Source organism: Trypanosoma brucei, chromosome 7, assembly GCF_000210295.1.
Source record: "Trypanosoma brucei gambiense DAL972 chromosome 7, complete sequence".
NCBI classification, from domain to species: Eukaryota; Euglenozoa; class Kinetoplastea; order Trypanosomatida; family Trypanosomatidae; genus Trypanosoma; species Trypanosoma brucei.
Window position 1 is genome coordinate 2,173,266 of NC_026740.1, and position 19,096 is coordinate 2,192,361.

The window sequence follows — 19,096 nt, forward strand, 5'->3', positions numbered from 1 at the left end:
TCTGAAGGCATATAGTAGTGTGGGATGTAGCGAACCCTGAAGCAGCTGATCGAACTGGGAGTGAGGAAAGGAAACATAAAAGGTACGGGACATTTGTGTCGTGGGGGTTTGTTCGTGCACGCATGCAAGCACTTTCTTTCCGCCCCCTAACAGGAAGCACAGTCAAAGAAGAAGTGTTTGAAAGAACGCACGCTCCCCCCCCCCCCCCACCACATCTATAGATGATGGACCGAGCCTGACCCAAGTCAATTTCAACAAAGAGAGATATGCCGGATGGCGCAGAGTACCATACATTCACGGTGCTTACGGTGTGCCAAAGAATGCTTGTATCTCCACATAGATACACGCGCGCCCGCGCACTCGGTCAGCGGAACCGCAAAGTTGGTCCGCACGCAATAAAGAGCTATTTCACTCGCATCCCTTTTTTGCAGATTCCCAAGTCCTTTTAACCACCTCACGCCTCCCCATTTACCTTTTCTTTCTCCTCGTTTATCCTCCCACCTAACGCTTACAATGATAAGTTCGATACCCAATCCATTCGGTAACACCCAGCAAATGACAGCAAGGTGCGACTTACTTAACAGCGACACTTCACCTGTTACAGTTACTTGTTTCATTTTTTTCAGCTGGCGGAAGCCAAGATAAGGCTAAATCTCATACGATCACAATGCTTAGCACGAATCCAGGCTCTCAGCAACTCACGTACAAAGTATTAGTCAACAGGGAATGTTGCCATGCAAGCCGCAACGCTGTCGAGTATCCTTCCCCCAGACACTCTAACGCGAATCTGTGCGCAGCCTGTGCTAGCGGTAAAAGCAATGGGGGGGGAGCAGTAACACAGCAACATTTCCTACAAATTAAATGAACAGTGACGACCTGTCAAAGCGCTTCCGCAAGGGCCCAAGCTACAAAAAAATATGGGTTCACAAGTTAAACTACTAACGTACTATAACAAATCTCCGACAAGAATGGTGCCCACCCAAGAGGTAGATTTACTTCTTGACAACAACAATACCCTTTGTCCCTCCGTGAACAAAACATTCGTCCCACACGTCTGGCATCTTCTCCAAAGAAGGCGCCACGACCGTCGGGTACTTGAACCCCACAGAAGACAGTTGCTGCAAAACAACCTCCAGTTGTGTTTGCCGCTCTTCATATGAAAGTGACGCTAGATATGATGGAAGAAGGAACCCCTCCATTGTTACCTCGTTAAAGATTATGTTGGACCCGGAGATCATCAGTCCCACACCGCTTTGTGCACCGTAAGACACTGCGTGACCCCCTTTCCCAAGAAGCCCGAGAAACGTATCGAAGTGCCGGCCACCAATGGCGTTGAGGTACAGTGCTGCAGCGGAACCACCCAGTGCTTGACGCATCGCTCGGGATCCCTTTCCATTGTACTCGAATACCTCGCTGCCGTATTCGGCATGGCGTTGTTTTGCCTTGTCGAACCGCTCACCTGGGGTACTGGCCGTCAGAACTCGGAAACCGAGGAGTTTACCCAAAGCTGCCACGGCAAGGGATGTAGCACTGCTACCGCCGTTCTGCACGATGACTTGTCCCTTACGTAAAGATGTAAAACCATTGACGAGGCGATGTGCAGTTATGTAGTTAGAAGCGTTCACCGCAAGTGGAATGTATTTGGAATCGATTTTATGTACGGAGTTGCAAGGCACAGCAACTCGCGTTGCCCATAACCCATTCAGCGGCGCTACCCAAACTGTGTCCCCTTCCTTTATAACACTGGAGCCGTTGTTGGCGACCACTACACCAACACCCTCAGAGCCACCTACCCTTGGGAAGGAAGGGAGTTGCAGCCGACGTCGACCCAGCACACTGCCATTCACCACCGCCGCGTCTACACGGTGAAGCGGTGCTTGTAACACATCAACTACTACTTCGTTCCCTTTTGGAACAATTTCCATGGTCTCGTACTTCAAGACATGGGCGATCGGTCCACACCGAGTATACAGCCACGCCTTCGAAGACAGCTTCGACATTCAAAACTTAAGTTCAAGTGAGTATGATATTAAGAAAAAATAAACGGCAAGATGTGAGAAAAGTGCAAATAAGGCACATCAGTGGTCGTCACTAAAAATCCGTTCTTGACAATCGGCAACGTTACCTCCCTAGGGGCAAAAGCGGTGACCGCGGTTGTAGTGAGCATCGAAGCCGACAGAGCGAAACGCACTTCTCTACTGTTCAGAGGTAAGTACACGAAACAACAACAACCACCAAACACACTGCCTCCCGCGATATATATTCCACCATATGATCAAAGAATGTTAACGCCTTACTAACCATAAAGAAAGGACCGTCCATGTGCTCATCCGGTCCGTAACCAAAAACCACCACGTGTACAATTCTCTGGAGTTTTATACCTAAAAGTGAAAATAAAAGTGCTACCGGAGGCTAACCTCATTCACTAACAAAGACCTGCTAGCTAAACTACACTGCCCGCTTACAAGAGTAGAGTAGGTTTTTCAGTGCTTTCACATCCTTCTCGCTCTTGATGGCATTCATTTTCGACTGGTAATGCTGCAGAAACAGGTGGGTATGTTGTTTCAACATTTCTTCAAGCTCCCCGTGCAAGATTGGACTATTCAAAGTGAAGAAGCGGATCAGGTAGTTCAGCTCCTGTACATACATGTAGAAGAACTTATTCTTCGCAGTACCGTACATGATTCCCAGATCCCTGTGGACAAGCAGGTACTCGTAGAACTTTACGTACTGAACCTTCACGTCGTCCAAGTAACCATTCAGACACGCGTACAGAGACACAATTGCATTCATGAAATACGAGGGCTGTTTCTGGTTGAACAGCGCGACGAATCGGGCACCGCGGATCATGGGGATCGTTTGTACCTGCTGGCCGCCCACCGAGTCGGCGGCGAGCTTGCGGTACTCCGCAAGAATCCCCTTCAGCTTTCCGGCAACTCCTTTCATCGCCGCGTTCTGCGCGGAGGAGCCCACACGTGACACAGATAAACCGATGTTCACTGCAGGACGCTGGCCACCAGTAAACAGTTTCGTATCGAGGTAGATTTGACCGTCAGTAATGGAAATTACATTCGTCACAATATACGCAGTCACGTCGTTAGACAGCGTCTCCACAATGGGAAGCGCTGTCACGGAGCCACCACCCTTTCCAGGGGAAAGCATAGCCGCGCGTTCCAGGAGCCGTGAATGCAGGTAGAAGACATCACCCGGATATGCCTCACGGCCCGGTGGACGACGAAGGAGCAGCGAAATCTGACGGTATGCGACAGCCTGTTTAGAGAGATCATCATACACGCAGAGACAGTGGCGACCACGGTTCATGAAGTACTCGCCCATCGTGACGCCAGCGTACGGAGCCAGGTACTGGAGACCAGCAGGTTCTGCAGCCGTGGCAGCCATTACAGTTGTGTACCGCAGTGCACCGTATGACTGCAGAAGGCGATGAATGCGCGCGACGTTCGAGCACCGTTGCCCAATCGAGACGTAAATGGAAATGACCGCATTCTTGGATAAAATCTGTTGGTTGATACGCACCTGGTTGATAATGGTCGAGACAGCGATGGAGGTCTTGCCCGTCTGGCGGTCGCCCACAATTAATTCACGTTGACCACGGCCAATCGGAATCATGGTGTCGACAGCTTTGAAACCGGTTAACAGATTATAGTTCACAGGCGAGCGGGACACAATATTGGGTGCACCAGTGTCTACTTTACCCAACGTGCTGTCCAGCAGGCGGCGACTGCGGGTAACGAGCCCCACCGGAACCTCGTGGCCGAGTGGGTTCACGACCTTCCCCAGCACACCGGCTCCCACAGGAATGTGCAGTAGCTGACCTGTTGCCATTACCTTCTGACCAGACTGCACTTCCGTTATATTGTCCATCAGAATGATACCGATACGGCCATCTTTCTCCAGGTTGAATACCAATCCAGCGGCAAATGTTGTGGGGCTCACCTGAATCTGGATGATGGTGTTGTACGCCACACCGGGATTCCCAGGCGCGGGGATTAGAGTGGCAATGGTGCCATCGATCGAGTGAACATAGCCAATCATCTCAGTTGTTTTAAAGAATGACTTCTGAGCAGAAGATGTGCTGCTTGTGGTGCTGGCACCTGCCGGTGCCGTTGCTGCGCTCGCTAGGGGGCAGGCCAGGGCACAGCGTGACGCCAACCCGGAGGCAAACTTGGAACCAAAGCGACGCATACTTTGTGCAGGTGGTGTTGCTTAGATGACTTGGGACCCTAGGAAAAGTGTTAGAAATGAAAATATTATTTTAAAAATGATTTTGGTAGACATATATCGGCAATACGAGGTGTGTGCATGCTGCCGTTGCAGTTGTAGGCCCATGTTCATATGGGTTTGTATTTTAATACAGCGTGTACGATACGTCATACTTTTTTCTCTAACTTTCGGCTCCATTTTGTTCTGTAAATATGTTTTTCAATGCCTTGCATCAATTTACACAAACCGTAAGCCTTTGTATTATTGCTTCCAAAACTTTTACCCCCACCACACAACAGGGCAGTAGTCACCACAAACGCTAAGAAATGCGTGTTCCCGTAATGTTTGGTCCATCAAACATCAATTTACAAAACACCACGTCTGTGGTTTGGCTGCCAGTTTGCTTCAATTTCTTGAGCGAATGGAGAGCCGGGCTCCAGTGGAGGGAAAACGGAACGACGTCCCACTACGGTACACAGAAGAAATAGAAACAAACATTTCGTGATTGCACGGAGATAAAGAACGACGTCCTTTGTCTCCGTTGCAGCTAAGGAAAGCCGCCCCCCTCTTATGTACGACAGCTCACCGGAGAGCCTTCTCCAACGGTAAGGAAGGAGTGCCCTTTGATATGACCAGTACTCACGCCAAACACTTGCACAGAGATCCTCACCCGAGCGGTAATGCTCTTCAACATGACGCTTTAACGGCTCATTCATGCGATCGATCCTCTTGCTCATGGATGTCGCGAGTGCGGTAAGTGGTCTTGTAAGAGCTTTTCGTGACATTATGCTGGTCGTGTGGTTATGCTGTTATGTGCGTGTTCCTTCTGTGTCACAGCGACACCAAAGGTTAGGTGAAGTACCTCGGAACGAATGTCGTAGTAGCAAATAGAATCAAGTAACCTTCAAGTCCCTGAAATTGTTCAGGATAGTAATACAACAACTATAACAAAAAAAGAAAGGAACAAATCCGTTTGCCAAGGGATGTCAACAGAACACCTCCAACACCAGCAACAGTAAAGCAGATTGAAGGGGACTGGGAAGATGCTAAGGATCAATTGGAGATGAGGGGGAAGACCGGAGAGCCGCACGGGCGTAGTCCCTGCCCCGCATCTTAGAGAAACAAAACATGTGGCAACGCTTGCACATTGTTGATAGGTATGAGCATTGGCATCCCGGAAAGTCTCAAACATAAGATGATGAGAAAGGGGGGGAGTGAAAAGAAATTTGAAAAGTGCCTGTGTAGGCTCACATCTACACCAAGGTAAAGTGGCGGATCACGGTTCTTGAGACGGCCATCAACTCAGCACAACTTACGCGAATAGGCACGAGGGGGAAAGGCTTAAAAGAGAACATCCTCCTCCTCTCCCACCGCAAACCGAGGGAATTAATTACCACAAATGCGATTCCGCTCCCATCCCTACAGAGAACGAGTTTTTTCACCCCCGCTCGCGCGCACGCAGGCAAAATAAGCAAACAACTTCATGGTGTGCTGCCGCAAACCACCTGCCGTGATCACAATCATGCTTCGCCTCCGCCCCCCCCCCCCCCAACGGTGACATGTCCCTGTCAGAGCAACAAACAAACAAGTAAACGATACACTTGAAAATTATTCATAGGGAGTGGTATTGACAATCCAGAAATTTGTCGACTGGTGCTACGCCGCGTCACAAACTTGACAAACTGCTCTCATCCACACCTGCAGCTTACCGATCTGGTTTACGTGAATGCGGCTTTCCACAATACAAGTACAATGCCGGAAGGACTTTTCGTAGTAGCTGACAATGCGAAAAAGTTCGTGTGCAACCGAAAAGGGAGAGGACCGAGAGGGACAAGTTCGAGAAAGGAAAAACCGACCTACGCCCAATCAATAACTTTCACGGCCAGAGGGACGGCGTCACCAGCACGCGGTCGTTACACATGTATAGAAATGTTCCTTTGCGTCACTCATAATATGTCTGGACCGTCAATAACAGTGGGACTGTATCCAATTACCCCCACAACAGGTACAATAGAATGAGTAGGTGCCACAAGCAGTGCTTAACAGTTAGAAGGTTTGTATACATACCACTGAACAAGTGAATAGGCGCCCCGATGTTCACTTCCCCCCCCCGTGGTTCTCATGAGCCTTTCGCGGGAACGGAGAAGCGAATGCCAGGGACAACACCTCCTCCTCCTACGGAGGGAGAAAAAAGCTTGTACCGGAGCAGCACTGAGAACGAATACCCTTTGGAAAACTTGTCACCGCCCCTGCTGCTCAAAGGGCGCGTCATTTCTGATAGACCGAACGCAACAATACATGTAAATGTCTTCACATGGACTCTTCAACCTCGCCTTTATGTCCTATTTGTTGCAACTGTGTCCCACACATCGGGGTGTCATCTTCTGACGCCTGAAACCGAGGATGCCCACCACCCCAACCTACGTAAACCAGGGGAAGGACGGGCGTAGATGCAGCTAGCATTTCAGCTTCCTTTCCCCATGTAAGCATGTCATGCACTTCCGCCCCCTAATGTCGCCACCTTTTCTTCCAACAAAATCACACATACATACACAGTGTTTGATGTGTTACCTTTCTAGAGATGCCACGGTGAGAGTGAAGGCGAGGAGGAGCAGGAACATAATTCAGTGCTGGACGAAAAGGGGGATGTCCACCAGACGCACCGCTCACTACGTGTAGTGTGTATGTACTTAAATACGCTTAAGTTACTTAATGTTAAGTAGCGCGCCGTCAGTCCTGAGCTGCAAGAAGGAAGCGCCTCCACAGCTCATCGTCGTTGGGCCCGTCACCGGGTTCGGTAGAAATCGATGAGGGCTCGTGCAGATCCTTCTTACGTAACCCCTTCTTCTTTGTGGGCTCCTGTCGCAACGCAAAGGTAGCAACTGTTGTATTAGGGTCTGGGGGTTTCCCGCTAAACTTGGGTTCAACTCGTTTCGTCGCATCGCCTTGCACTCCTTCTGCAGGCCGTTCCTCCTCATCCTCACTGCAGTATGGCTCATCTTTGTGATCCATCACACCATCAACTATGTTGAATGAACTGTAATGTTCAATTACCTTCATATGCTTTGCCTCAGACAACCCCATTGTGTCGCGATAGTGCTTGTTTGATTCAAATGGGGGTGCACTAAACCATGGGATGCGTCCACGTTGCCAGTCGTATAGAACCATGCGTGCTGCTGCCTCTGTATCCGGCTCTCCTCCCGTTACGAGTTTGCCACGAAGTTTCGCCAACTTCTCAAGAAAGTCGTTTACGTCCCGCCAACTCGAAATGCCGTACGTCGCAGCAATGTCTTTCGGTTTCACGATGTCGAGGACTGTATTCACCACATCTGTTTTATCAGCGTTCCCCAGGCGCTCCACTCGAACTACACCCTTAAGTACAGCTTGCACATCGTTGTTTGTCTCGCGGTCGTAAACCACCCCTGGGCAATCAATCAAAAAGATATTCCTTGTTAGCGCAACGTACTGCCATACCTTTGTTTCCCCCGGAATTGGCGCAACCTTGCATACAAACTTGCGCCGCAGTGTATTGATCAATGAACTCTTCCCAACGTTCGGGTACCCGATAATACCCACAGATATTGGTGTTTTAGTGCGACTGCTCCCCCGGTGGGTGACATTCTGCAGCTTTGAAAACTGCCGTAGAAGCGATATCACACTTCCTTTCCCAAAGGGATGGTTTACACTCGCGTGGAAAGCGACCGTAGGATAGTCCTTACTCAGAACCTGAAGCCATCGGGCAGTGGCCCACAAAGGAATGAGGTCGCATTTGTTCAAAATGAAGACGAAGTGCTTATATTTCTTTTCTTTTCGCATGTAATCCTCGAGGTACGCACTGCGCGTTCCCAAAGGGTCGCGGGCATCCAAGACGTACAGCACGACGTCTGAGCTGTCAATGACCTTATAAAGTTCGTTCCAAATACGGTTTGATTGTCCCTTGCGCAAGAGACCTTGGTTCTTTGAACGATCGAGGCGCTCAGTCTCTGATTTTTTCACGAGATCACGATCCGTCCCTTTCTTGTGAGTAAGATACTCAGTGTTTTTCGACTCTGCTTTCCTCGCAAAATCTTCCATATCAACAGTGTCTAACCGAATTCGCTTTCGATTAGATTTGTCACCGAAGGTCTTTTCCCACTCCATTAGCTGCCTGACACTGCCTTCCTCCTTTTCGGTCATTGTGAGAAGACTGAGGGGAAGCTTCGATTGCTTAATGACAACACTGTACGGGTCTCTGTATTTAGCACCCATTTCTGTCCTAAACTTTTGCAGTGCCTCCTGCCCAATAACTCTTGTGTTGCCAAACCAGCGGCGATCAGGTGCAACACGCACCATCTGCTGTTCAACACGATCCGACGCCTTTAAAACGCTCCCCTTCACAATGTGACCCTTTTCATCACGAACAATCTTGGAAGTGTACATTTTCAATCGCTTGATCGTCCGCTGGTCTCGCAAACTTGTTTTCGTGGGGTCCACACGGCGGTTAACATTCGTAGGTGCGAGGAGGCCTTTCCCGGCCTTTTTACCAGGCTTCCCCATTATCTACTCTACCCTCTCTGACAACTCTTTTAAAAGAAGAAATGGGTGAGGGGACTTATTAGACACATCAACCAAACGCCTTTGTATCACTCCGCTGAGGGACAATGCAGTATATTTGTCGTGCGCTGCCGAACAACGCAGCACGAAGGCTCATGCACTTTCCCCACGTATTATTGCACCGTCTGTTTAAAATTGGGGGATGATAAAATGAAAAAGAACACAGAGCTATTAAAGGTGTGGAGTGAAGGACCCAGTTTACTTTTCTTTTTTGCTTTCTCATCTCCCCTTTCCTTGTTCATTTACCTCCTCACCGTTGGTTTGATAGCTTGGTCAAGCCACGTATATCGACATGCAGCTTCATCAAGATCACTTGGACCGATTTCTACGAAATCTTCGAGTCCCATTATCTTGTGCACAAGTTCTGTATCTTCCTCATTGCGAAGTTTGCAACTCAGACAAACACAAAGGAAATCGTGAAACCCCTTCATCTCATACTTTTCCGCCGCATTTATCGTTTGCAGATAATGCATGATGTTCAAGTCATTCATAAGGCGGGTAGTGAAAAATTCTCTCTCCCAGTCGTCCTTCAAAACATGCTGCACGTTACGATATATGCAGGGCCTAACTGTGCTGCTCACTGCAACCCCATCCATGCCGTACTTAAGTGTCCACTGGGCAAGGCTCTCGAGAACCGCTTCCGGATAATCAAATTCAATATCTTCCTCTTCGCTTGATCTCTCAATAAATTTTAGCCGGTTAAGGTGATCCTTTGATACCTCCGCGTACTTTCCGTCGCTACAGTGCACAACCGCGTAAAGGGACCTGTCAACATTTGCGGTGTTGTAAACGACACGGATGCCGTGTGTAGAAAAAACCATAACTTGATTTCGCCGCGGTGATATATATTTATATGTGTTAGTGGCTCAGTATCTTAGACAGAAATGTGAACAAACAAGCGACAAGAATGGGAGTACGCTAAAGTAGATGTGTGTGTGTGTGTGGGAGGAGGTTTCGTCGTGGCCATATAAGATGATAGTCCACGAAGAGCAATAATAATAATGACAACAATAGCACACCAGCAACTTTAATGAATAAAAAAATATTGATATTATCACACGGAGCCCTCTTCCAGAATACTAAATTAACACAGCTCACCGCCACGAAAGCAACATAATTAGTTTTCAATAATATTTCAAAAAAAAAGTAAAAAAGAACGACAAAGGACGGTAAAATAATTGCAGTCGTGTCCAATTCGATAAACTCAGTAAAACGGACGCTGGAAACCGTCAGTCATCGGGGAAAGGTTCATTCTTACGTTCAAATTCGCACATGCGTCGTGATAAATACCGACGGCGAAACACAAACAATGGCCCAACAAGCAGGAAAACAGCTCCCAACGCATAAGGGGGCACATACACATATTACCACAAGGTGGCGACGGCATGAACTGACCAAGTTTTACCCCTGCTAAAAAAATCAACTTCTTACACGAGCGGCTGCCACAATAAAGAAGGAGAGCGGCCAACGAACTCATCCGCTCCACAAACAAACTAGATCAGAGACCATCATAATAATGCCAGTAAAGAAAGCAATGCAACAAACCCCACGGCAATGACGGAAAGGAAAGTATAAACTGTCGGGCATTAAAAAAAAAAAAAGAGGATGGAACGCAGTGGAACCTGCGCCGTAACAACGGGACACGTCCATAATCAAAGCAATGCAAACAATAAACAAAGGGATAAACGTGTAGACGGAAATAAAATTAGTTCCACTTAGCAGATTTGGGGCATTACCATTGCACTCACTGATCTCACCGATCTTTCCACATGAAGCATAAGCCTCACCCCAAACCCACCCGACACCATGACAAAACGTAAGCGAATCAACCTCTTTGTGTGGTTTGGAGGCAAGCGCGGTGTGCTAAGTAACAAAGCCTGGGTGCGAACATCTTTCTACCCATCTCCCCACTAAACGACAGGGAAGTCTGTAGAGAGGTTAACACACAAAAAGGTCTGCTGCTTGCAGATGCACATCTGTGGAGAACACAGTTGCATGTGTCGTTTGTCCATAGATAGCTAAGGTACGGCTACAGTAACATAAAAACGATATGGTGCAAAGTGTTCCTCTGCACTGCATACATCCCCTGCCTTTCCATGGATTCAACAGAAGCTTCCCCCGGGGTGCGGCAAGTCTCAGGTTGTGTCCACCCCGTGTGCGTATCAGGCGTGCGTCTGCTTCCGTTGAAGCATTACGCATCTTGCACGCACCATCGACCGCCTGGCAGCGATCGGCTACAGCCCCGTAAAGTCTTCCATAGCTTCTTGACTGGGCTGCTCCGGCTACCCTGTCAGCAGCCCGTCGCCGACGTGCCTGCTTTTAGCCCACTTTACATCACAACCGGAGGACGCCCTTTACCCGTTGCGGGACCCTTCAGGTGCTTCGGGTTGCTGTGCACAGCCGAGGCCCGCGCGAAGAATTATTTCCCGCGAGCTGTGTACTTATGCCGTCGCTTCCCGCATTTGCTTCTTTCTCCTGTTCTACTCCGGGGCATTACCCGCGGACACCGCTTGGGTGCCATAGCTGGGTCCTGTCTTCACGCAGCACCGTCACCAAACCGGCGGCGTAACTGCACTGTCAACGTTCGCACACATTTAACGTATTCTTTATATTCTATCTAGCTCCATCCCGCCCCACGTGGAGTCGCGGAGCCACTTTCTCATTTAGACCCCCCCCCCCCCCACACACACACCTAAACTCACTTCATGCTGAACTGAGTCTCCGAGTCGCCCAACCAACCTTTCCCACTCTTCCCTTTAGGAATAACTGGCCACACAGCCGGACTTTTGCATGCATATCTGTCCTCACCGACCGCGGCATCGGGGGCGTCTGTCAGTCCGGGTCCCCTCACAAACCTGCATCTCCGTGGGCTCAGCTTCCGATCGGTCGCGGCGCCCCAGACAACAGGGTCCGTGATGCGGAAGCCGCAACACGAACTCCCATCACTTCCATTAAGGAACGCAAGCTAAGTGACTTTGGTGAAAGAGGCTTTCCCGCTCCAGACGTCGGTGAAGCCTTTCGAGTTAACGTGGCGTCCGGCTCCGTTATCCCTTTGAGGGTGAGGCCAGGCGTCGGCATGCATCCTGGTTTGTGAGGGCTGGGGAGGGCGAGAGGCCGTCGGGGAACGTGCGGGTGGCAAAGCCGTTGGTTCTCCAATGCGAAAAAGGGTCGTCCGTTTGGGTCCCTGAACACACTGGGCCGCCCCCACTGGTATCCGCTGTGCGATGCCGATATTGAGCCGGTGTGTCAAACGAATCCCTACTTGTGTTTTACGTGGGTCACAAGGGAACTTTGGTGTGTGTGCGTGTGGTTCTCCCAGCCGAAAAGAATCGCGTTAGCGGGGCGTCCCCATGCGAAGAAATGCAGTATCCACGTCTCCCCGGAGACACGTCCGCACAGACGAAACGGAGCACAAAATAATACAAGGATGCCGGCAGATTGGGGAACCGCGGTGTTTCGAGAAAAAAATGCACCTTCGAGGGATCACAGAAGCGTGCAGAACAGCAAAAGTTTTTCTCTGGGGAATGAAAGAGCAGCAACCAAACTAACATTCGGAGAGGAACGGAGAGCCGCGCTTGCGTCCACATCTTATTGGAGACAACCTGCAAGACCACTCGCTGAAAGGAAGCGTGCGATAAACAACCTAAGGATATGCAAAAAGGTAATCGAATGCCAATGCGACAGGGGCGGGGACTTGAACACCCCGCAGATCACGCGGAGCACGGTTTTGGAATAGGGTTTGCAGGGTATGAGGGATAAACGTTACGGGCGATTGGAGGAATAGTGGTCACTTATAGGGCGAGGGATTCACAACGCGAGTGAAGCAATTCCCCCAGCTGTTGGAGGGGCTAGAACAAGTGGGTGGGAAGACAGTTTAAACACTAAACCCCTTGAAGAGCTGGAGAAGAATATACAGAAGGCACTGGCCGAGGCGCAGAGTAGAACACGATACATATTCCGATAGTACGATAACTTGTGCGCTCATATTCAGGGAAACACCCAACACACTAGGAATAAGCACCAGGAGATGGTTGCAGTGAAATTAGGTATAGATGATCAAGCGATCCTGGTAGCAAAGGCGTCTCTGAACATCCTCCAAATCCCCCGCTGCACGACAGAATGTACGGGACAAAGTGCCGTCGCTAAGCATATGCAGCGCGAGAAAGAACAGAAAATGAAAAACAAGACAGCGCATCACTCTGGGGATAGAGCGCTAGAAATCTTCATGGAATTTGTTGGAATTGTTAATTCCTGAAAGCACCGCGTAAAGAACATGATGCAGGGAACGCTTTGGAAGGCGAATTGCCATCTCACAGACACCCAACTCGTTTCCTATGCAAATTTTTCGGGCCAAAGTATTTAGGGCAAAGAAAAAAAAAGGAAACGCCGCATCCTCTTCCCGACGAATGCACGAATCCAGAGAGGGAGTGGGAGTCAAACGCCTCTGTTTTGCCAAGTCTATTCCTCCTTCACCTCACGATATGCCTGCGTATGGGGCGCGGCAGTGTCGCTGCAATGGATTGGCAGGTGCCGAACGCAACCTTGCGTCTTGGCCCCCGGGTGCCATCTGCAGGACGGTAAAGGCACCGCTTCCACAGACCTTGGCTGCTGCCGCGTGTGGTTGCTATGAGCGCTGTTCCGGCAATTGCCCTCTTCAGGTGGAAAGGGCGCCAGCCTGCAGATTTCCTCTATACGGAATGAAAGACGCCAGCGACACTTACACGAGAACGACCTTGTCGGTGGAGCTCACGATTCCCGAAGGTTTTACCAGGTGTTTTCCTTTCAACCTGCCGCTACCTCAGTTGCGGGTGTTTCCAACGTCGGCAGACGCGCCTTTGTGAAAGACACGGGCTAGAAACCAGTGAAAAGTTATGGGGTTGGGAGAAAGAGCCAGTGAATGGTTGACGGAAGTTCCACGGATGTATTCCGGCTCAATCGCATTCCCCACAGTTACGACATTGAGGCGCCAGCGGGTCAAGCGGGTACCGGGAGAAAATGGCAGCAGAGAGGTCATCGAGACCGCACACCCGAGTAGGCACCCACCTGCAGTTCTTAAAGTACACCACAAGGCTTTCATGTACGCGCAGCAGGGGCAGCGGCGAAAGGGGAAATCTGCCACAGCCGTCGCCATGGAATCAGCGTCACATACTTCGCAAACTAATGAGGGAACCCGCCAATGCACGGACAAAAAGCATGACTTCCGTTTACAGCGGGAAATGCAAGCAGCCGCTGCTCGCAACGCCCCTTCAGATTACTACGGAGGAGGGCTTTAAGAACAGAAGAAGGGGGAAAAAACAGGTTTGGGGATGCGAGTGACACCAATGAAAGGTGTTAACGTGTCTAGAAACCGCGGTGCTTCAAAAATCGGTCGTTGTTTGAATGTAGTGCAAAGCGATATAAGGCAATGGTAGATCTAGCGACAGCCAAAAAACAGCGGCAGTTGCAAATTAATAAAACCCTGATATGGAGGTTCCGTTTTGGATGTAAGGAAGAATTACTGAAATTAAATGTACTCATAACCAGATTTATACAAAAAAAATATGAAGAGGTAGGTTAAATGGTAACACCAACGAAAAAGGAAAAAATACCAAACAATGCACTACAAAGTGAGAAAAACATCGTTTACGCTTGCCGTACAGACGGCAATTTCACGGCCCTTAAGAATAAAAAAAAACCTAACACACTGGGGTTAACATCTGAGAAAAGCATCACGCCGCATACACCTGACAGAAGGTTGTTTACTTTGCGCGATAGCAAGCAAGAACCTACTAAATCGTATGGGTGAAGGGGTGTGTTGAAATCCAACTCCCCCCCCCCAGCTACATTCAGCAAGCGACGTAGCTGCAACAAGTAAAGATGCATGTCTTGTGCCGAACCAATTGGGATGTATACTGCCAATGGGCTTAAGGAAACTCTTCACATTAAAAGTAAAATACCTACGAAACATACCATACATCTTTCACAACATCCCATGGCCTTAGAAGCCACGATCTATCTGTGATTAACTTCTTTTGATCCTAATCTAAAAATCACCCAGCTCCCCCACGTGATTGGAAATGATAAGCACCGACCCACTTGACAGGGTGCTCGATGAGTGCTCGCTCTCGACGACAGCGTGGTAATCCACAACGTGCCCAACCTTCATTGCAATGCGACGCACAACCTCCTCACAGTAGCTGTCGTCCCACGCGGATGCACTTTTCTTGGGCAACGGCACCCGCCAACGTTCGCAGAAAGGCATCAAAGTTCCTTGGCGTTGCGCTTGTGTGAAGACGCCCATCAGTGACTGCAAAGAAACCGCAATCGCCTGCGCAGTCTCACTTAACTCGGCGAGTGTTGAGCTGTAATCACTCGTGGAGGCTGCCGTGCCCTCTCCAAAGATATCAAGCACATCCAGCACCCGGTCCAGGCGCAGCTCGGCGAATGAGCGACCGGGCACGGCATTCAGCTGGTACACTTCCACAGGCTCTGACACACCACGTAGCGGCACACCACCTAACGGCGTCACGTCAAATTGGCTCCGTTCTTCAGTACTCAGTGAATGGTACGTCTCACATGTCATCAGCACCTGACCACCGTTTCCAACACTCTCTGTCCTTGCTGCCGTGTTCGCCGTCTGCCCATAGTAGTCGTAGCCCTTCGTTACTTCATCGTAGCGGATGTCGCACAGCCCGGTGTGGATTCCAACACGTACACGCAACCCATTCCACAGTTGCCGATAAACCTCAGGGTCCAGGCGCGCAGTTGGCGGCTTGTACTTTCCATCACCCTCCTCCGCGTGCCGCTCCTCAAACTCACGGTAAAATTCGTCGAACACTGTCGTGCCCCACTCATGGCGCAGGAAACGCAGCTGTAGTTCCTGTGCGAGTTGGACGGCGGCGAATGGACTTTTACACGCAATCATAAAAGAGTCTCCAACGGTTTTCACTTCGTAGCAGTCATAATTCTCGATAAGTGAGCGAACCATGCTGTGATGTGTCGCAACGGCATCGGGCATCAACTCAGGTTGTGTTGCCCACTGTGCAGTGCTGCTCTCAATGTCAGTAAAGATTAATGTCACGGGGTCTGCCAATTCTTTTGGGGCGTTGTCGTTATCACGCTTGTTGCGCATAATGCAGCAAAGAAAAACGGTAAGGCCTACTGCCAGTATCAGCACAAGCAAACCGGCACCAACCACACCAGCAAGTTGTGCGGGGGTGAGGGCATTGCCGTTAGGGACGGTGTACACCATCGAAGGTGACATCGGATCTTGCAGCACTGGTTCATCCGACCGTAGCGCTCGTGCCATTGACCACACACTAATATCCGTTGCACCGAAGTTTGACAAACTCTCTTCTGCAGTGGCCACACCCTCAGCGTCTTTGTAAGCGCCATATTGCATATCGTCGACAGTAATGAAGGTTTCGTTGAAAAAGAGGCCGGACAACAGGTCAGACGTCGCTAAGTCCATGCGCTGAAGGTTTCTCTGCATCAGTCTACCCGTGGCGAAACCCAGCAGCGACAGTGGCGTCCACTTTTCCACCTCAGGTACCGCCTCGTGGAACCGTCGCACAGTCTCCGATGTCGTGTCGACATCTGCCCAGTGAGGCAAGCTCGTTGCGAACAAAAGGTGCTTGGCGCCGTCGCTATTGTTGAAGACTTGCACAAACTCATTGTACAGCAGTGCAATGTCAGAGAACTGGACAAGTACGCGCGCCTTGGTGTGGATACGTAGGTGCTCTTCAATTACCACAATGTCATCAACAGCGAGTCCAATGATAAAAGTGATACCACTTTTCGGAAGATGCTCTCCAACAGAGTCCCCTGGAGTCAATACAACGGTAGAGCTGAGGTTCAAGCCAAATGTGAGCAGTGTTTTCTTCAACACATTTTTGACCGTCGGCGCCTGCTCACACCTGATAATGCAACTGACAGCACCAACATGAATGTTGGAGAGGTAATTGACAAGCACGTATAGTTGCTGCTCCAGTGTCGGGGACAGGTGGATCACATTCCTGCTGAAACTGTTCAGATGAGGGGTTGGTGTTATAGGGTCAATGAATGTCAAGTCCCTCAGTCCCAGTGTTGCTTCCGTCACGACACCAAATATAGCACTCACCGCACGATTCTGCCGCTGTGCATCGACATCCCCAGGAGCATTCTGCATATCTGTGACAATCTTCTGAAGGAAAAATCTGTTCATATCACCAACTCTTCCAGTTGAGGCTACCGCAGATGCACCCTTGTTAAACTGATCGGCTGCCCTTTCCAGCTCCGGGTAGTCCTCAACGCTAACGAGCACGCCACTGAGCGGCGGCTGCAGGATTGCGGGGTCACTATTACACTCCAGCGGGGATTGCACAGTGTAGCCACCAAGAACTGGCCGTAGTCGGTAATCGTCAGCGACCTCCTTCATGTACACCTTCCTCCCACCATGGTTGCAGTGACAGATAGCCCCACTCCCGACAGCCCTCTCGCTGCACTCACCACCGTAGTCTCCGATCACGACGTCATCAATCACGTAACGGCGTTGCTCGTACAGCGACTCAAGGAAGGCTGTGCGGTTGTTCATCCAGCCATGACTACGCAGCGCCCGCGCCAATACCTCTCCAGCAATCCAGCCATTAACCATCAGCTCCCCATCCGCGTCATTCTTTAGAAAGTGATCTGCATCATTGAAGCCACTCCACTCCTTGTATTCAGTCAAATAGTTCCTCATTTCAGTTTGAAAGCGCTTGATCGCTGCGAAGAAGCCGTCTACAGCAAGCGGGTTAGTGCCTGTCTGAATGACACGACGGGGAACAAACGGAGCATTCGCTTCTTCTAATGCCTCCTTCCATACTGATGCGATTGACTTCTGCATTAGTGAGGGAGCTAGGAGGAACGCATCCGCGGTACGCGGGTCAGCCACAAGCTTCTTGATAAACTTCTCGGTTTCTTCTTTCATGGTGGTGAGGAGAATGACAGCCTGTGGACGGTTCGCCGCGAATTCTTTCCATGCCGCCTCAAACTCCGCCGCTGAAATGCCCTGGTCGCCTTCATGGCTCTGAACAGTGAATGCACAACACGGTTCATATCCCAAGCGTGACAAAAAAAAAACAGCCTTCTCATATGTCGCACTACCCCCCATCGAACCCTCAAGATACATAAAGCCCAACCGGAGGACACGCAGGTAATTCACAGCATAGCGGATGAGGGCTATGAGTTCACCAGTCAGCTCCGGTCGAAGGAAATAAAGATTGGGGCGGTATGCCTCAAAACCAGCGGCGCCAGTCATAGGGGCGAAGCCGACAAGAGTGTGTTCCTCCAGCGTATCATACGAAGAAGAAGTGCTTTCCTCGCCCATGGGACCCAGTACAACCAGAAGGTTATTGTCATCTTCCAGGCCTCTTAAGTATTCCTTCAAGTACTCGTGTGCGGGGGTGTTGTAGGATGGGGGCCGTACCACCGAAACATCGACACCAGGGGCCATCACCCAACCTCGCGCGGCCAGGGATGCGTTAAAACCGGCATTGACAGCGTTAATATACTCCACAGGCCAGTTTTTACTGTACAACAGGGACAGAACCGTCACGGTTACTTGTACACCCCCGGCTTCCCTCGTCGGCGGCGATGCGGCACATGCTGACAGTAAAAACAACAGCAAGGCTGGTGCTTTCATGGCGGAAGGATTTATCCAGTTGCAGTCACCAGGGAACTGTTTCCCGGATCAGGAGACTTTGATATATATATATATATATGTGTGTGTGTCGTTGCAGTGTCTTGTAGCGGTAACCCCGTCAACGCGCGGTGGCAGCTAAAGGGGGTTGTATAGCTCGAAACTGTTATGGCCTAAAAGACAGAGAGGAAAACAAACTGTTAATAGTAATTTATGCCAGGGGGTAGTGAGAGTCATGCAACGCGACAGGGCTTTCTGGACTGCAATAGCTGTGCTCAAACATGTGGGGCCCGTCGCGACGAAGGGTGTACACGTATAGAAAACTGTACAGAAGCAAAGAAATACTAAACATCCCCAGCATCATTTCAGGTCGGGCCCCGAGGGAGAGGGCAGACGACTGACATAAACTCCCTCTTCACGTCACGCGAAGCACGTCGACAGGCAAGTGTTTCGGGGTTTACTAAGGACGCATGCCTCCTCCTTCATGTAGTGAGGGAGTTTGGGCAACCACTTCCAATGCACACAACATTTATATAACCACGGCGATGCACGTGATAGTTGCTTCCCAACGACAGTAAACTTCGTGTGTAGGAAAGGAAAGTAAAAAATGTGAAAAACTACCATCTAGCAGAAACCCCCTTGAAA

At 50.0% G+C, this 19,096-nt stretch overlaps 12 protein-coding genes across 12 annotated transcripts in view; 2 read left to right on the forward strand and 10 right to left on the reverse strand.

Annotated features, from left to right (window-relative positions):
- Positions 1–251: 251 nt before the first annotated feature.
- Positions 252–617, reverse strand: TbgDal_VII8705 (hypothetical protein, unlikely; the record flags this gene model as incomplete). The annotated part of the gene is made up of 1 exon (XM_011776999.1): positions 252–617. One exon carries the CDS (start codon positions 615–617, stop codon positions 252–254), a length of 366 nt encoding a protein of 121 aa, XP_011775301.1.
- A 375-nt stretch (positions 618–992) lies between these two features.
- Positions 993–1,925, reverse strand: TbgDal_VII8710 (oxidoreductase, putative; the record flags this gene model as incomplete). The annotated part of the gene is made up of 1 exon (XM_011777000.1): positions 993–1,925. The coding sequence occupies one exon, from the start codon at positions 1,923–1,925 to the stop codon at positions 993–995; it is 933 nt and encodes a 310-aa protein (XP_011775302.1).
- Positions 1,926–2,448: 523 nt separating this feature from the next.
- TbgDal_VII8720 (ATP synthase alpha chain, mitochondrial precursor, putative) lies at positions 2,449–4,203 on the reverse strand (the record flags this gene model as incomplete). The annotated part of the gene is made up of 1 exon (XM_011777001.1): positions 2,449–4,203. The coding sequence occupies one exon, from the start codon at positions 4,201–4,203 to the stop codon at positions 2,449–2,451; it is 1,755 nt and encodes a 584-aa protein (XP_011775303.1).
- Positions 4,204–4,586: 383 nt separating this feature from the next.
- Positions 4,587–5,006, reverse strand: TbgDal_VII8730 (hypothetical protein, conserved; the record flags this gene model as incomplete). Its single annotated transcript, XM_011777002.1, has 1 exon — positions 4,587–5,006. One exon carries the CDS (start codon positions 5,004–5,006, stop codon positions 4,587–4,589), a length of 420 nt encoding a protein of 139 aa, XP_011775304.1.
- A 1,308-nt stretch (positions 5,007–6,314) lies between these two features.
- Positions 6,315–6,671, forward strand: TbgDal_VII8735 (hypothetical protein, unlikely; the record flags this gene model as incomplete). Its single annotated transcript, XM_011777003.1, has 1 exon — positions 6,315–6,671. One exon carries the CDS (start codon positions 6,315–6,317, stop codon positions 6,669–6,671), a length of 357 nt encoding a protein of 118 aa, XP_011775305.1.
- A 280-nt stretch (positions 6,672–6,951) lies between these two features.
- Positions 6,952–8,757, reverse strand: TbgDal_VII8740 (GTP-binding protein, putative; the record flags this gene model as incomplete). Its single annotated transcript, XM_011777004.1, has 1 exon — positions 6,952–8,757. The coding sequence occupies one exon, from the start codon at positions 8,755–8,757 to the stop codon at positions 6,952–6,954; it is 1,806 nt and encodes a 601-aa protein (XP_011775306.1).
- Positions 8,758–9,056: 299 nt separating this feature from the next.
- Positions 9,057–9,635, reverse strand: TbgDal_VII8750 (hypothetical protein, conserved; the record flags this gene model as incomplete). Its single annotated transcript, XM_011777005.1, has 1 exon — positions 9,057–9,635. One exon carries the CDS (start codon positions 9,633–9,635, stop codon positions 9,057–9,059), a length of 579 nt encoding a protein of 192 aa, XP_011775307.1.
- A 1,275-nt stretch (positions 9,636–10,910) lies between these two features.
- Positions 10,911–11,435, forward strand: TbgDal_VII8752 (hypothetical protein, unlikely; the record flags this gene model as incomplete). Its single annotated transcript, XM_011777006.1, has 1 exon — positions 10,911–11,435. The coding sequence occupies one exon, from the start codon at positions 10,911–10,913 to the stop codon at positions 11,433–11,435; it is 525 nt and encodes a 174-aa protein (XP_011775308.1).
- A 657-nt stretch (positions 11,436–12,092) lies between these two features.
- On the reverse strand, positions 12,093–12,401 carry TbgDal_VII8754 (hypothetical protein, unlikely; the record flags this gene model as incomplete). Its single annotated transcript, XM_011777007.1, has 1 exon — positions 12,093–12,401. The coding sequence occupies one exon, from the start codon at positions 12,399–12,401 to the stop codon at positions 12,093–12,095; it is 309 nt and encodes a 102-aa protein (XP_011775309.1).
- A 1,211-nt stretch (positions 12,402–13,612) lies between these two features.
- Positions 13,613–13,945, reverse strand: TbgDal_VII8756 (hypothetical protein, unlikely; the record flags this gene model as incomplete). Its single annotated transcript, XM_011777008.1, has 1 exon — positions 13,613–13,945. The coding sequence occupies one exon, from the start codon at positions 13,943–13,945 to the stop codon at positions 13,613–13,615; it is 333 nt and encodes a 110-aa protein (XP_011775310.1).
- An 891-nt stretch (positions 13,946–14,836) lies between these two features.
- On the reverse strand, positions 14,837–18,454 carry TbgDal_VII8760 (receptor-type adenylate cyclase GRESAG; the record flags this gene model as incomplete). Its single annotated transcript, XM_011777009.1, has 1 exon — positions 14,837–18,454. The coding sequence occupies one exon, from the start codon at positions 18,452–18,454 to the stop codon at positions 14,837–14,839; it is 3,618 nt and encodes a 1,205-aa protein (XP_011775311.1).
- Positions 18,455–18,980: 526 nt separating this feature from the next.
- TbgDal_VII8765 (hypothetical protein, unlikely) overlaps positions 18,981–19,096 on the reverse strand; it is a gene marked incomplete at both ends in the record, with an annotated part of 510 nt that continues 394 nt past the window's right edge. Inside the window, one exon of the mRNA XM_011777010.1 lies at positions 18,981–19,096. This exon is cut by the window's right edge and continues 394 nt beyond it. Coding sequence (XP_011775312.1) covers positions 18,981–19,096 — 116 coding nt within the window.